A 17863-nucleotide genomic window follows, 5' to 3' on the forward strand; every position below is an offset into this window, starting at 1 on the left:
TGCCGGTCTATCCGCACGAATCGTAATGAGGAAACTGAACAATAACCTATCAACAACCGCGCGTCGAACGGTTAAACTATGCAACACTGGTGACGGCATTCACATTACGTGAAGTCGTTGCGTGGGAAGGCGGTCCTACCCGCACAAACCCAATAACATGACAAACCTTCACGCAGGTCAGATATGGGTAAAGTTTTGCCATCCTACTAAGTGCAAGTGACGGTTCTACCCGCACAATCACGAAAGAGGAAGCAAAACTTCACACCTATTATCAACCACGTTCAAAGGTTAACTTATCCTCAAAGGATGAGGAAAACCTACACGCAGGTCAGATATGGGTAAAGTTTTGCCATCCTACTAAGTGCAAGTGACGGTTCTACCCGCACAATCACGAAAGAGGAAGCAAAACTTCACACCTATTAACCACGTTCAAAGGTTAACTTATCCTCAAAGGATGAGGAAAACCTACACGCAGGTCAGATATGGGTAAAGTTTTGCCATCCTACTAAGTGCAAGTGACGGTTCTACCCGCACAATCACGAAAGAGGAAGCAAAACTTCACACCTATTATCAACCACGTTCAAAGGTTAACTTATCCTCAAAAGATGAGGAAAACCTACACGAAGGTCAGATGAAGGTTAAAGTTTAGCCATCCTACTAAGTGCAAGTGACGGTTCTACCCGCACAATCACGAAAGATGAAGCAAAACTTTAACCCATTATCAACCACGTTCAAACAGGTTAACTTATTCTACACTTGGAAAATTGCTAATTTAAACTAAGTATGCAAGTCATAAGTTTATAAAGCAAGAAACCCAAAGAAGGAAATAACAATCTTATACGCAAAAAGATTTATATTTCACAAACGAATTATTACAAGAATGGCCGGGTAACTACCCGCCTACGAAAAGAAAAATAATACATCTGTGCAAGCCAAAACTATCCTAGCAGTGGGAAGGGATCTTCAGGATCAGGCTTCAGGGCCACTTCCACTTGGACCAGCCCCATCGGTAGAGCGTGGCAGTTCAAGGAAAGCTTTGAGGATAGCTAGCCCATCATCAGCAGCAGCGACTTCCTTCACCTTCTCCACCACTGGATGCGGGAAGGCGGCATATTGGTTCACCGCTTGGTCATATGCAGCTTCGGTGTCCACATCGAACAAAGGGAAGTTGGAAGGCGGGACGCCTTTCTCAACGAACCCTAGACCAAGCAGGAAGCCGGCCCTTTCCCCATCCTCATGAGAAGCGTTGAGGGCTGCGCTCATGGCATCATCGTAAGTAGTCTCTGAGAAGACCCGATGCACAACCTACAAAGAAAATACAAGTGTCAAACACCTTTTCTATGTACAAAGGAAAGCGTGAAGACGTAAAGCCAAACATACCTGAGGCAACGCTTCTCGAAGAAGCCATTCCTTGGCAACCAGAGCTTCTTGGAGGGCGGCTTGAGCTTGGGTGCGGGCGCGTTCGGCTTCGCTTTTGTTAAGGTTGGCAAGTAGCACTTCCTTTGCAGCAGCCTCTTCAACGCCCTTAAGCTTCCGCTCGGTGTGATCAAGCACGCCCCTCTGGTCCAGGATTTCTTGAAGCTTCTTGGCATCCTTCATCGCCAAGGCATCATGAGCACGTTGGAGAGCCTCCAATTTGGCCTTGAGCTCCTCGTTCTCCACGCGTAAAGGCTCAGCAACGGCTTCAGCCTTGGTGGCCCTCTCGGTTGCGTTCCTCGCAGTCTCCTTAGCCAGCCGAAGCTGTTCGTTAACAGCTTGGGCAGCCTTGGAGCGGGCCTCGAGTCGCGCTTGAACCTCAACCTCGAGGGCCTTGAAGGCCTTCTCCTTCTCCGCAGTAGCTGCGACCAACTTTTGGTTCTCCTCCCGAAGAGCCCGCGCTTGAGATACTTCCTTGGCGCGAGCTGCTTTTAACTTGTCGTTTTCACGACAAAGCAGCTCGACGCGCGGCTGCATCCGGGCCTGGAGAACCCGAAGCTCATTGGTTAGCCTACCCTCCTGGTAGCTAGCCATGGCTTCCCCCAACGCACCATGGGGAGCAGCGTGGCGAGCCCATTCCACGCACTCCACAGGGGTACGAAGGGTTGTTCCTCGGCGTATGTTCCATCGCGGAACATACACTTCATTGGAATTCGACACTGCAAAAAACAAAAAAGCAGTTAGGAAAAGATGATAAAAAATAAAAGTGATAAAGGGCCAAAGGAACCCTACGCACCTGTAGGGTCTATAACAGGTCGATAGCCGCCGAACCCATCACCTGAACCCAAAGGAAACCCATCCAAAAGGTCAGGCAGATGGGAAGGTGGCAAAGATTGGCGAATACTCCCATGCGTACCTGATGGGCCGGCCGTCGGTGCCGGTGGCAGGGGCATGGTGGCAGCCGCCGCAGTCGCTGCCGCAGAATCCGCAGCAATCGTAACCGCCGGCTCGGTGAAAGATGCTGTAAAAATCGCACTTACCACCGGCGGTGACGTCATCTCGGCTGGAACAGTCGGCTCAAGGGACTGAGCAACTGATCCAGCGGAAACAGGCGCAGGCGCCTGGGTCGTCGCCTCAGATAGGCTGACCGAGCCTACCGTCATCGGCGGAGAGGTACTCCTCTGCGCTCCACGCTGGAATGCGTCAACATCCACGCCTGCACAAGAAGATAAGTGTTAAATTATATTAAGCTATGAAGATAAAAGCTAAAGGAAGTTGTACTTACGGGTTTTCTTGAGCCTGAACGTACGGACGGGCGGGGACGAGCCTGATGGAGCCGGTCTCTTGATGCCGGTCACCGTCGTCGTCGTTGGTTCTCCGGAGGTAACAGTAGTAGCCTCCGGAACAGTGGTCTTCTCACCACCGGGGTTCCCCGCCACCTCTTCATTATCTGACTCGGTGTCAGATAGGAGCACTGGATCGGCTGTGGAGGCCGCCTTCTCCTTCCCTTTCCCGCCGGCAGCCCTCTTCTTTCGCACCAGCGGAGGACCATCTGCGGATTCCTCAGAAGAAGACAGGATGTCAGGAATTCCAGCAGCGGGTACAGCATTGAGGGGTGGAGGAGAGAATAACGCCTTACCTGGCCGCCGTTGGCTCAGGATCTCGTGGCCCAGCGGGTAGACCTCCACAAACCGATCCGCCGTTTGCTCCAGGATGGGCAACTCGTTCTCGTCTAGAGCACGAGTGCCCACCCGCACAGGACCGTCAGCTTCCCGCGGGTACAGGAGCGACTCCAAATCGTTCCCCTCTGAAAGAAAAGAAACGGTTAGAAGACAAACTCATATCAGCAAGAAAGACAAGACATACCATAAGGAATAGAGTTCAAACCGTATTCGAGAAGGATGGGAAACCGAGACGCATCCTTCCATACCCGGCTCATCCCCAGCATCACCATCCCGGACTCCGCAAACCGGTAAACCGGAGATTGGACCCGGGATATCTTCGCGAACCATTCCGCCTCCTGGTAGCTGGAAGCGTGAAGGCTCGGAAGCGCTTGTCCCTTCTTAAACTTCATGGCAATGGGGATGGCGCGGGCAGAAATGTAGAAGAACTCCCGCTTCCACGATCGGAGACTGCGCTCGGTCACGCAGATCTTCAAACCCTTAATACGGGTTGTCAGGGTGTACCACCCCTGGATGCACCTCCAAGTATAGAAGGTCATCAGGCGGTCCACATAGGGCTCAATACCCAGAATCCGGCACACCCACTCGAAGTGCCGGATCTTGGCAATCGCCATCGGATGCACCTCGGTCAGGTGCACACCGTGCCTCTCCAAGACACGGTACATAAACTTTGTCAATGGGAACCTAAGGTTCCCATAAACAAAGAATGCAGCATATACCCCGATCTTGCCACTGGGGGCATCGTACACAGTCTGGTGGGGTTCAGGAAACTCAGGCTCAAGAGACTCAAGCATGAATTTCCTGACGACATACTGGTACTGATCGACAGGTAGAGCACACTGGCACTCGCCAGCAGTACTCCTATCGTCGGCTACAGCTTCAGCATCATGGGAAGACATATTGCAGAGGAAGAAGAAAACGATTTCGGGAAAATGCTTGCCTGAAAAGGGGAGTATTTGCCGGAAATCGCTAAGAAGAAGAAGAGAAGGGTGAAAGTGTGGATTACAAAGAACCCTCTCCCCTTTATATAGTAATCGCAATTAATGCGGTGAATTTAATGCGGAGGAGAGAGAAATCGAAGGTGCAATGAAACTATGACACGTGGCAAAAAGCAAGCTGGAAACAGCTGTTGAAAGGACGTGTGCCAGTAATTTCGCGGCCACGCGCCCGAAAAATCGCGCCCACGCACCTGAAAAAGCGTCTGGAATGACCATATAATGTCACGTCACCATAACTTCCTGCACGTCCTGACACAGTCAGAAGAAACCGTCGCACGACGTTTCAGATGTTTGGACTGTTCCTATCTTTCCACCAACCTTTCGAATTTCAAAAATTCAAAATTTAAAAATATTAAAAAGTAAGCGGGAAAATACCCCTTACCTTGGCAAACAAGTAACCGTAAGACGGATGCGGGTACAGTGTAAAGGCAAAACCCTTCAAGCACCTAGCACCCGCAGGGAATTGAAGCCAAGTAAAACCTTGGCAAACAAGTAACCGTAAGACGGATGCGGGTACAGTGTAAAGGCAAAACCCTTCACGCACCTAGCACCCGCAGGGAATTGAAGCCAAGTAAAACCTTGGCAAACAAGTAACCGTAAGACGGATGCGGGTACAGTGTAAAGGCAAAACCCTTCACGCACCTAGCACCCGCAGGGAATTGAAGCCAAGTAAAACCTTGGCAAACAAGTAACCGTAAGACGGATGCGGGTACAGTGTAAAGGCAAAACCCTTCACATACCTAGCACCCGCAGGGAATTGAAGCCAACTTTGGCGAACAAGTAACCGTAAGACGGATGCGGGTACAGTGTAAAGGCAAAACCCTTCAAATACCTAGCACCCGCAGGGAATTGAAGCAAAATATTCCTCGGCAACCAACTATAAGACGGGTGCGGGTACAGTGTAAAGGCAAAACCCTTCACATACCTAGCACCCGCAGGGAATTGACGCCAGGAATACCTTGGAAGTAAAGTAACCGTAAGACGAGCGCTGGTACAGTGTTAAGGCAAAACCCTTCACATACCTAGCGCTCCGCTGGGAATTGAAACCAAGAAGGATCTTCTGGGCAATGCTTGCGGAAACGGAAATAACATCCCCGCATAGCGGGAACGTCGAGAACTACGTTGTTTGAAGCTCCAGGATGGAATTGGTGGTTTTAACATAATTGATCACTACGTTCAAAACTACCAAAACCTCATGGAGAGTCCACACAAGTGGGACTCAACGCTCCTGACTTGCGAGGAGGTTACAGACCTACCCGCATCATACCCAAAGACCAAGCAGGAAACTCGGGAATTTCTGCAAGTGACAAGGACTTCCGCGGGAAGAATCCCCATGGAAAACCTTAAAAAACCCTTTTCAAAACCCTTTGCTTAAGTCCAAAAGTTCACCTCACTTTATTAAACACGCATGAGAAGAACATTGGACTGGGGGGACTTGAAGAGGTAGGTCCCAGCAGAGCCCAGTTGGACCCGCAAGACTCACCTTAAACAGGGACGTCTGCGCAGAAACCAACTGGATCCGCAGGACCAACCATGCTCAGAGACGTGACGTCCTTACGCGCAGTACGCAAGCTGGTCCCGCAGGAAATGCCTCCCAATGGTGAAGGACTCCGCCTGTCCCCGCAGCCTCGGATACAAGCCATTAGGGAAGGCCACCCGCGCAGCAAGGCTACACGCACAAGGCACTTAGCTCTCAATCATTCAGTGTCACCTGAAGGAATGAGCGAAGCCGGGAACAATCCCGCATAAGGGCGGGAGGGGGAATACTCCCGCCCAAATAAGCCAGTCCGTACGATACGGGAAGATCTTCTGTACTGTACCTGACGAGGTATGGGAAAAAGATCTGACTAAAGATACGACAGCTTATGGACAACAGTATGGCGAGCAGCATGCTCCTACACTGTATGTCACTATTAGCCGCTGCCTACTCACCAACTATTGTCATACCACGTGCGTAGCCGGCAGTTGGTAGAAAAGGAATAGTATACAGCAGGCCTGGTCGCCATCAGCCGCTACCTACCCACCAACTACCAGCAGGGCACGTGCGTAGGCTACTGTTGGTGGAACAGGAACACTGTTGCAGCCGGCCATACCTCCTTGGAAATCTACCTTCGGCTATAAATACCACAAATGGTATGATCATCTCATCCTATCATATCTTATCACATTATCATCATATTATACCTGATATCTGCTCTAGCAATCTCTTAATATACTTTTATATTTAAAGAGCAATCTAGTCTGATTCTCATGCCGGAGGGTGGTCACAAGGAGGAACCCCCCCCTTCTCAGTGACGAACTCACGGTGTCTGTTTTGCAGGTTATCAGAAGAACCATCTTCTCAGGGTCCAACCCCTCGTGGGAAACAGCTATCCAACCCCCAGGTTACCAGTAATCTGACCGGGGTCCGGTTAGTGTTTCTTCATACATGTACAATAACTATATATTACTAGGGATGAAAATGAGAAGAGCTTGGAACACATATTCTTAATCTAAATCTCACATTAGATCTTAAAATCATGTCTCATATCAGATCTAATACTCGTCGGATATCTAATATACATGAAATAAAAGCAATATATTTACAAGTATAACTTTAGAACTGATATATTTATTTCTATTAATTAGACTAGAAGTGATATATATGGATGAACGCCCACTTTGATGAGCTCGTGTGTTGCCTCCAAGTGTCCAACATAAAAAAATCACCCCTATGTTCGGCTTTATATTGTCTTAGGGTAAATACCATCGCGCTGGCATCACCTATGCCGCTTTTTAGCCGTTGATGAAGTTGGTTACTTTTGTTCGGATTGCATGTACGCATTGAAGAAGTTGGTTGTTTTTGTTCGCATTGTCATCATTTGATGTAGACGGAATCGTTCTTGTAGTATTCAGCTTAATCAATTGTGGCAAGAACATTGAACGTACACTCGCCCAAAAAACAGAGGAAGGTTTATCGTTACTTTCGATAAAAATAATAATATTATATTAGTCCCCTAAAAATAAAAGATGTAACATATATAAATAATTATTTAAAAAAAGTTATCTTGAATAGAGTCTTCGGATGGGTCAATTCGTGCATGTGCCAACACAATCTCATTATCCGTTGTCCACGGTGTTCTTTCACTCTTTTCTCTCTTGTTTTTTGATCTTCGGGGTTTTTTATAACTTCGTTTTGAGGTAGTATGAGCTACTTGTGGTTCAGATACCTGGGTTTCATTAATTTGGGAAGTCATATCGGGCATTACCGGCCGATAAAACATATCGAGGAACGCGTGCGACGTTTGAGGGGGCGACATTATAACCGGTCTATAAAGCCCTTGTTGGTTGAAAACGAAAGGGTTAGTAGGGTCGTTGTTTGTTGGTATACTAGCCCACCACATTTGCGCCAGATCCCACGCGTTTGGGGTCGGGTTTGAGTTTGTGTTCATGGTTGTGGAAAGTTGATGATTGTATTTTTTTTTTATATTTTTTTTGAAGATAAAAATAGTGTTTGTCGGCTGGATGAGAGAATGAGAGTGTGTGTTGAAGAATGTGGGTTGCGTATTATATAGATTAGTTATTAATTTTTTTTTCAAATGTAAACGATAACATTACCAATAGAAACTAAGGCCCACAAACATTCTCCCATACCGCCCATTATTCGGACAATGCCCCACCACTATACTGCCCCAGGGCAGTGTTCCTCACCATTACCACCCCTTTCACCGCCCCTATAAAGCCCACACCGTATGGTCTTAGGATTGACTAAGCCATGTGCAAGTGAGGTTCACATAGAACATTTTCTCTCTTCGGCCTTCCTACTTCTCATTTGATTATGTATTAAACAGATGTAACTGATTAGTTATAGTTGGTCAAAATCCGATAAATACCCGACGAATAATTTTAATAAATTAACATGTATACCCGGAATCCGCAGTTTACCAAATACCCGACGGGTTTGGGATGTGCTTTACTAATCGGGTATGGGTTTGAGAATGCCTAATCCGCCATAACCCTGACCTGTCCCTATGTATAAATGGGTGTGTTTGTTATTTGTTTTGAAACCATTAAACCATAATTGAAAATGGCGAATTGATTTCCTATTCGGTTTTGGGTTGAATCAGTTAACCGAATCAAACATTTAAACCGATATTCGGTTAACCAATTTTGGGGGTTGAAATAGGTTATTTGGTTAACTGAAACCAACCTGAATTCTTATTTAATCATTTGGTTTAGCTTGAATCATGTAAGAACACATCATAAAAGCTAAGTAACTAACAAAAGAAAAGTATGACTAATTAATAGAAGAAAATTAGTTAATGAGGGGCTATCATTTTATCAAACTGACATGTCTATTTAAAGATTATTTTCTTTAACAGCTATTTAGATCATTAACGAGTCACTAACTCAACCAATTTTCATGTCATCCTCAGAAAAAAACCCATCATATATGAAAAAACATTCTCACTCGACTTATAAACTTTTTTTTTGTCATGGATGGGACTTGAAACCCAAGACTCGAGCCTAGACGGTCTTTGTAATAGTCACTGTTTATATAGTTGAAGTGTAGTCAAAATATGATTTTTGAGAATACCTCCCCCGTATGTGTAACTATACTTTAAAACATATCACATACCTTTTCTATCAGCTCATAAACATAACCTTGATATTTAAAGTATAAGTACCAAGGGTACCGATACTTATATCTGTTTTTGTTAAAAAATTTGCTTTGGAGTCAGGCTTTTAAAGGAGAAGGTTTTCGATTGATTCAAACTCTGTACTTTTAAATGAAGTCAGTTGATATCTCGTCTCAACAACTTAGACTAAGATTGGTTTATTTACAGATATAATTTTTATTAATACATTATTTTTTACCGCCGTTCAAAAAAGATATAAATGTATAGAAAAGTGTATAAAGAATTGAGAAAAGGCTCGAGAAACGAGGGTGTTGGGTGGGAGTGAAGAGAAAAAGTGGGAAGTTGAAAGCATGTGAATGTTGTTTTGTTTGTAGTAATTTATCACCCAACTCAAGACAATGGAATGGTCTTCATTTCCAACTTTTCCTTTTCTCTTTTACCCACGTCCAAATATAACTCATTAATATGCCAACAATTTAGTTGAATTGGGACATCAAATAATCGAATGGGTTAGTGACAAAATGCAACTCTATATACATGTGGTCGCAGACAACGTCAAGTAGCCTAAACCTATAATCTCATGTTTCAGGAAAGACTCGACATCTGAAAGCCTACTGCAACGTCCATACCAAATCTTTGCTTTATTATCATGTCAGTTGAGCTAAAACTCACTATCCATAGGGAATACTTCCAAAATAAGCGTTTATGAAAACATTTTTCAGGTTTTAGGTGTCATTTACAAGAAATTCTTAAAATAGTTATTATAATGTAGTCGTGACGAGTAGTTTGTATAACCAATTACAACTTGACACGTGTCTTTAAACTAACCGTAACGAGCAGATTTACTAACCATTTACTCGTCACTTCTAAATAAGTTTCATGCCTCGTAATCAACGCTCACGAGTAGTTCATAAGCTCTTTAGTCTCGACGAGTAGATGGTAAGTTAAAACTAGTCGCGATGAGTTAACTACTAATAAACTATTAGTGTAGGGAATGTAAACCAGGTAAACTAGTCGTCACGACTAAAGGACTTATGAATTACTCGTGGGCTTTGGTTACAAGACATGAAACTTATTTAGTCATGACGAGTAAATGATTAGTGAACCTGCTCGCTACGGTTAGTTTAATGGCACGTGGCAAGTTTTAACTGATTCTACAAACTACTCGTGTGTAATCATAAACTACTCGTCACGGCTAGTTTATGATACCTATTTTAAGAATTTCTTGCAAATAACACTTAAAACCTGAAAAACGTTTTTCTAAATGCTTATTTTATAAATTTTCCCTTATCCAAATGTATATTATTTGATATCTTTTGAAGTAGAAATAGAAAATGGAGGAAGCTATTGATGGACAAATGATTGATAATAAAATGCCGTTGAAGTTGACTTTTATGAAAGCACTTGGGACTTATTATGAAGCAATAACCATTCTTGAGGGACCCACACGTTGAAAACCAAAAAGTTACCATCATCCATCCGTCTATGATGACTTACACTCACCTTTAAATCCTAGCCGTTGCTTCAATCCTTTCATCACGTTTACGTTCATATTACATCATGATGAATGTTTTAATCAATATGCTATATATCAAATCGGTGGTACATATATAAAAGCAACTTCAAATTAGTTTTTTATTTTAACAATAATTGAAACTTTCACTCATAAGCTGAAATTAGATACGATGACAGTTGGAACGAAGATAAAAGAACGTTATCACATTATCAGATCATATGTAGATGTGTTCAACGAGTTGAATTTTGAATATTCAGATCAAATTATCTGAATTTTGAAATTTTAAAGCTGAATTTTAATTTAAAATAGATTCGAAAAACTCGACATTGTTTGAGTTGTTTATTGAAATATATAATTATTTGTTATGACACATTAATTTTTACACCTAATATATTGTTTGAAGACATATGATCCACCAATGTGTAAAAGAGTACTTCAATACACATGTCAGTGTTAGAATTGTACATTATACTTTTACATGTATGAAATAAAAACAAGTTATATTTATCCAAGATTTATACAAGATGGTTAATTCAAAATCAATTCTTAGTATACACACTTCTATGCATTGCATGTAACATAATCACATAGAATGAGATGTGAAATAAATATATACATTTAAACAACTTTTTTATAAGTATTATATAATAATAAGTATTAATAGTTATATGATTTTAATAGTATTTATAAAATATATTAGAGCATCTTCAATGACAAAAGAACGAAGTGAACAAAAATGTGATTTGACAAACTAATGTCAGGTCGTCGGGCAGCCCCATTGGAGATCTCGTCCAAAATTCCGAACACAAGCAAACATATAATACAACACTCTCAAGTCTCAACCTTTAATTTTTTATATATACGTAAGCAGTGTATTTAATTTCTTTTATATATAAAAGATTTCTAGAAGGACGACTCAACGTCGAAAATAATGATAATGATAATGATGTTTCTTTTTAAACGAGTGTCTAAATAATACATGACAAATTTGTTTTAGTACTTTGTTGTGTGTAGGGGTGTAAATCATGTCTGGTTGATGGGTTAGTGGATTGACAAGTTTCAGGCTATCGGGTTAAAACTTTCAACCATAATCTGACGCGTATACTTATTTTTGCCGTGTTAAACCGCTTAAAAATGTGTAATTTTGGGTCGGTTCGTCCGTCTTATGGTCGTTTAAGGATATGAGTAATTCGTAGTGATTCTGTAGTAATTTAAATAATTAAATTCTCAATTTCATATGAAACTCTTTTTTGTTTGGGTAATTTGTATTGCTTTAAATGTTTGGTATTTTATCTATATCTAATCTTTTCAATTAACATAGTTGAGTTTATATATATAGTTCGAGATTAAAAAAAAAGCAAAAAATAATGATTAAATAACGAACACCCAAAAGTTAGAATCAAGAAAATTAATAAAATTGTTGAAAGAGAAGAATACCCAAAAGTGTTCAAAAGAGAAATTAATTCATTTTCAAAGTTGACCGTTATATGATAAATAGAAAAATCATAATGTTAAATAACATATTAAGTTTTTTAAAATTAAAATCTTTCAAGCAGGTTAACATGTCAACCTATAGTTTAAAAACTCGTATTCGGTTGTCCTATATTTAAATATGTCTTATTCAAGTCGATATGTTTAAAAAACTTATGACGCTAACACACTCAAAACCTGTATTTGTTCGGGTCGTGTTAGAAATTAACGCTCCCAGGTACGTGATAAATGAAAATAGATATGATATATGAAAATATTCAATCATTAGGCACTCAAGAAGCCTAGTCTACTACTGCTGATGGGTTGAAAAATAGCACCACCTGTCCATTCTTTGTCTTCATTTTTGTAGAGACGTAGGCGGCGTGAAGCATTCAATATTCTGCATGATATAACCCTGTTCATACTACTAATTACACTTTATCCCCTCCTACAGTTAAGTAATTTGAAAAGTTAATTTAATAAGTCACTTTGAAGGAACATTTGTAAAGTTAAACTTAGATCTAGGGTTACAAGTGAATCAGATGTTCAGCCGTTTGTTTGGTAAAAAGTTTGTTTATGATTGTTCGTTTGATAAAGAAACCAGACATGGACAAAAATATTTTGTTCGGTAAGCTTAGCAGACAGACGCTGACAAAGACCGTGTTCGTTCAATAGTGTTCGTGAACGTCTGGTAACGTCCGCCCTCTCCAAGTGAAAAAAAAAACAAACCCTAATCATTTATGTTCTTTCTTCATTAATTAGAGTCGTTTACGTATATATGTTTGTCCATTAGTGTTTATTTGTTCATTAGTGTTCGTTTGTCAATTAGCGCCAGTTAGTGCTTTTATCCGTTAGCGTCTGTTTTCGATATTAACAAACGGACACAGACAAACTTAATTCCTTAATGGACGAACACGGACACGAATTTCGTTCGGTAGAGTGTTTATGTACCGTCCGTTTGTTCAAAAAAAGCTTAACAAATGAGCACGGAAAATGTCTCATCCGGTTTAGTTCGATCGTTTATACCCCTACTTAGATCATTTTAGTTTGGCATACTTATATTTAGATATTTCATTCCCGTGTTTACTTTTACTAATACTACATTATGAAGACTGTATAAAGAGAGAACACGTTATTCGTGACATATCGATTATGAAGATTGAATAAAAAAACAAAAAAAATAATATGCATATGTTTATACAGAAAGAAATAAATATGGATGTGTGAAACGAGGACACGTTTTTGCTTACACATTTGTCTGGAAAATTCTATGCAAGTTTCCACTTAACCCATTCTCTTCCTCCTATAAAGATATACATTACATTGGCAAACCACATCCTAATTTATTTATCATCCATTTACTTTAATAATATTGGTCACATACTTATAAAGCTAGATACATAATTTTTTTGGCTATAACATTTCTATATATTTTTTTAATCATTTCAAATATTTTGTTTTTTACAATTGTTCATCAAGATGTGCTATAGTGTCGAAATATTTGTAACAATATAGAAATCATATAATTTAATATGTTACACTTCATACATTTACCTTTGCTACTCAATACATCATACACACCATTTTTAGTTAAGACTTTAGATATCTATCATGTATATATGAGGCTTGATATCTTATAATATGTATGGATGTCACTAATGTAAGAAGGTGGTTGTAAAGTATGGAGTCTAATTGACAATATCACAACAAAGCGTTATAACGTAATATATGATGGCTTGTTGCTTGACAAACAAATTGTGCTACAAAGCAGGAGTCTGAGGGCACTCGGGTGCCTTAAATGTTAAGGAAGTTATAGAGCTCAAACGTAAACGGTCCTAACAAGATAACTAGTTGTAGGGGTATTGTTTGTATATGGTTTTTGGTTTGGATCATGACATTTATGCATGTTAATGTTTATATGACTAACTCGTTATTGGTAGATCACGTCTTACCTATTACTAATAATTTTTCTTCGTGTTATGGTCATGCCATCAAATAAAACCGTAAACTTTTTTCTTTGTCGAAAAGTTACAAAATATAGTAAGTAATTATGTGAAGCCATATCTAAGAACTAACGAGAATTTAAACAATTATTTTCTAAATAAACTAATAATTAGTTACACTCTAGTCTAGTCTCTAGTTATATAACCATTGGGCCTCTGACAAAACACTATAGTGGGCCTGATTTTGTACACAGTATGGGCCTTTTAACTTTCTAGTTGACTGGAGACTGGAGTTAACACTGTATAACAATATAACATCTTCACATTTACTTCCCTTAACTTAACACACATATTAAAACCTAATTAGTTTTAAGTAAAAACTTCAAGATCTATGTACATATTTCTACATAATGCATGAAAGTTAATCAACGAGAAAAAGAGAGACATGATTAAAACGCTTTCTTACGTCTCACATTCAAAACAGTATATACGATCACTCATTCGGTTTTCCTAATCCTCAATTTTTAAAAAATGGATATGAGACCCAAGTACCATAACCTACATTAATAGTGGTGATTAAGTGGATAATACTAATTATGGAAATAAAACTAGTGCTTGAAATAGAGATGATGAATGCAACCACCAAACAAATTCACCCACTAATCCATATCCATCATATATTCATATACCACCAAACTTTTCCTCTTTCAGTATATTACAAAACTTGCTTTCAATATCCAATAATCACTTCAAATTCAAATCAAGATTAATGAAATGAAGTGATCACAACATTAATTCTATTTACTTCGTTTTCTTTTACCAGAAAAAGAAACTTATTAAAAAAAAGCATAGTAATTGCCATACAGAGAGATAATGAGATATACCAGTAAACACTCAACTCATGAGCTTCTCCTCCTCAGTGAGAGCATGGCGAAAATGGCAGCGGTGGCCATACGGGCACGGGTCACCTGCAAGGACCATTCGACAGACTTCGGTCTTGTAGCGTGGGTGGCGGATAACGGGGCGGAGCTCCTCAATCCCATGAGCAAATTGGCAGTGATCACCATATGGACATGCACCAGTTTGTTGCCATTTGTTGCATAACTCAGTCTTTGTCATACCCTGGTTGTATACCTTCAGTTCCACTGGCTGCTCCTCTTTCTTACCACGCACACACACCTTTTGCTGATTGATTAATATTCAAATTTCAACATCACAACATATGAAGAAAATAAAATTATGAATAACAATTTAGGGGTGTGCCCGGTTCGGTTTGGGTTAAAACCGAACAAAACTGAAACTTCAGTTCTTGATTTTTTGAAAACTGTTCGCTTTTGGTTTTTCGGTTTGGGTTCGGTTTTGCCACTGAGCTTGTGAAATTCGTGTCAATTTTTTTTTCTTCCCCAAAATTATATATTAGGACCAAAGGAATTGAGTTACATATTAGCAAATTCTTATAAATTGCTTGTAAGAAAAAAAACAGGGGTGGTCATGATTTCGGAAAAAACAGTCTGAAACCGAAAACTGAATAACACAAACCGAAGCAAAAAGCGATGGCTCAGTTTTATGTTTTTGCGTATAAAAAAACCGCAAAAATCGAACCTAATTTATAGATTTTCATTTTTTAATTTAAACAATTTAACAACTAATAAATACGCAAGGTAAAGATTTTAGCCTAAATGTATAATAATAACTATTTTATAATTAACAAAATGACTTAGGCCATAATTCATTTCTTTTGGCCCGAAATTTTCTTGTAAAAGGCAAAGCCGAATAAACGAACCCAAACCGAAACTAGAAAACCAAAACCGATACCGAACGGTTTTCAAAAATTCAAAACCGAAGTTTCGTTTTAGCTCAAAACTTACCCAAACCAAACCATGCACACCCCAAATGAAATCTATAAGTTCATTCTGGTTCATTTTATTCGGTCTTTGTAAAACCGGAACTGAACCACAACTTTTCTTTAACGGACACATTATACCAAACTGTCGGTTTTTGTTCGATTTGGTTTTCCGGTCTCCAATCTTTTTTTTTCGGTAAACATACTCTTTTCCAGAATTAGGGCTACAATACATGTTTTGGTGATTATGATTATAAATTATAAGTTATAACTAATTAAAGAAATCAGTATAGTCTTTCAATTCAGACCTAAAATATTAGTTTTGGAGACATTAAAACAATAAGCAACATAATAAGATCTTAAAATTAAGTATCAAGTTAGGGTTTACCATATCCGAACCGAGTTTAACCCGATCCCCAGCCCGCGCCCTAGCCGCACCACCTCCCCCTCCACCTCCATCACCACCACCAATAACCGTCCTCAAGTAACCATTTGACCTAACCGAAATACTCTTCGGCAACTTAACCCGCTGATCCTTCACCACCGGATCCACATTCTCCACTCCCCGCGCCATTCGCTTCTCCCGCGCCACATTTCCTCTCATTTCTCCAATCCTCACCCTTCCAAACCTATTCACACTTCCTTCATTCACATAATCACGCACATTCGACACCGAACCATTAACCGAACTATTAACCGACGAATTCACCAATTGCAACTGAGACAACTGCTTATTAAGCTCACAATTCGCCTTCTGCAGGTTCACATTCTCTTGCCTGAGTGCTTCAGCTTGCTTAGCACTGAGCTGAAGGTTCGTTAAGCACCAGTTTCTCCGGTCAATTAGGTCCTGAAACGGCGCGAAGTTAACCGAATCCATTACCGGTCCGGAGAACACGTGCGGCGGAGTAGTCGCCGGAAACAGTGACGAGTACGGCGGCGGCAGGTCGAAATCGGATCGTTGACCGAGCGTTGACCACAGGTTATCTGAATAACTTTGCATTGTTTTTTGTTTTGATTCAATTAATCTAGAGAGAGAAAGTGAAGGTGTGTGTGTGTTTTTAGAGAGAGAGAGTTATAATATGTGATGACGGTTATAATATGGAGTTAGTTATAGTTATAATATTAATAATAATAATAATAATAATAATATAATAATAATAATATGTATGTGTGTGTGTGTATAGATTCCGTTATGGCGTTGTAACGGAATTTGTGTGAGTTTACGGTTTTGACCTTGTGTGTTTTACGTGGTAAGGGTGTTTTGGTCAATTTGTGTTGTGAAAGTTGTTGAGCTGATGGTTTTCAACGGGACTAGTTGGGGTTTTTTGGCGGGAGATGTGTGTTAATATTTTTGGGACTAAAATGATTTTATTAGTTTAGAAGTATATAGATTGATAGATAGACAATAATAATATTTGATTTATTGATATTGAATGTATGAAACATCTAATGACAAGTGAAGAGGTAGGTCCCAGCAGAGCCCAGTTGGACCCGCAAGACTCACCTTGAAGAGGGACGTCTGCGCAGAAACCAACTGGATCCGCAGGACCAACCATGCTCAGAGACGTGACGTCCTTACGCGCAGTACGCAAGCTGTTCCCGCAGGAAATGCCTCCCGATGGTGAAGGACTCCGCCTGTTCCCGCAGCTTCGGATACAAGCCATCAGGGAAGGCCACCCGCGCAGCAAGGCTACACGCACAAGGCACTTAGCTCTCAATCACTCAGTGTCACCTGAAGGAATGAGCAAAGCCGGGAACAATCCCGCACAAGGGCGGGAGGGGGAATACTCCCGCCCAAATAAGCCAGTCCGTACGATACGGGAAGATCTTCGGTACTGTACCTGACGAGGTATGGGAAAAAGATCTGACTAAAGATACGACAGCTTATTGACAACAGTATGGCGAGCAGCATGCTCCTGTACTGTGTCACTATTAGCCGCTGCCTACTCACCAACTACTGCTATACCACGTGCGTAGCCGGCAGTTGGTGGAAAAGGAATAGTACACAGTAGGCCTGGTCACTATCAGCCGCTGCCTACCCACCAACTACCAGCAGGGCACGTGCGTAGGCCACTGTTGGTGGAACAGGAACACTGTTGCAGCCGGCCACACCTCCTTGGAAACCTACCTTCGGCTATAAATACCACAAATGGTATGACCATCTTATCTTATCTTGTATCATCATATTATACCTGATATATGCTCTAGCAATCTCTTAATATACACTTATATTTAAAGAGCAATCTAGTCTGATTCTCACGTTGGAGGGTGGTCACAAGGAGGAACCCCCCCTTCTCAGTGACGAGCTCACGGTGTCTGTTTTGCAGGTTATCAGAAGAACCATCTTCTCAGGGTCTAACCCCTCGTGGGAAACAT

The 17863-nt window shown here is 40.8% G+C and overlaps 1 protein-coding gene across 1 annotated transcript; it reads right to left on the reverse strand.

The window, feature by feature from the left end:
• Positions 1-14534: 14534 nt before the first annotated feature.
• LOC143547431 (zinc finger CCCH domain-containing protein 15-like) lies at positions 14535-16533 on the reverse strand. The gene is made up of 2 exons (XM_077038859.1): positions 15876-16533; positions 14535-14829 (listed from the first exon to the last, which is right to left on the reverse strand). The coding sequence occupies exons 1-2, from the start codon at positions 16485-16487 to the stop codon at positions 14539-14541; spliced, it is 903 nt and encodes a 300-aa protein (XP_076894974.1). The 5' UTR covers positions 16488-16533; the 3' UTR covers positions 14535-14538.
• Between the last annotated feature and the right edge of the window lie 1330 nt (positions 16534-17863).

The sequence above is a fragment of the Bidens hawaiensis genome, unplaced genomic scaffold (assembly GCF_021521415.1).
Source record: "Bidens hawaiensis isolate Kalapana, Puna unplaced genomic scaffold, B.hawaiensis_p1.1 tig00014720_1, whole genome shotgun sequence".
In the NCBI taxonomy this organism is placed as follows: domain Eukaryota; kingdom Viridiplantae; phylum Streptophyta; class Magnoliopsida; order Asterales; family Asteraceae; genus Bidens; species Bidens hawaiensis.

Excerpts from the sequence above, each read along its gene's own strand:
- LOC143547431 (XM_077038859.1), bottom strand. The coding sequence starts at position 16,487 with ATGCAAAGTTATTCAGATAACCTGTGGTCAACGCTCGGTCAACGATCC. Across the intron at positions 14,830-15,875 it reads TTAAACTCGGTTCGGATATG|CAAAAGGTGTGTGTGCGTGG; the intron begins GTAAACCCTAAC and ends TTAATCAATCAG.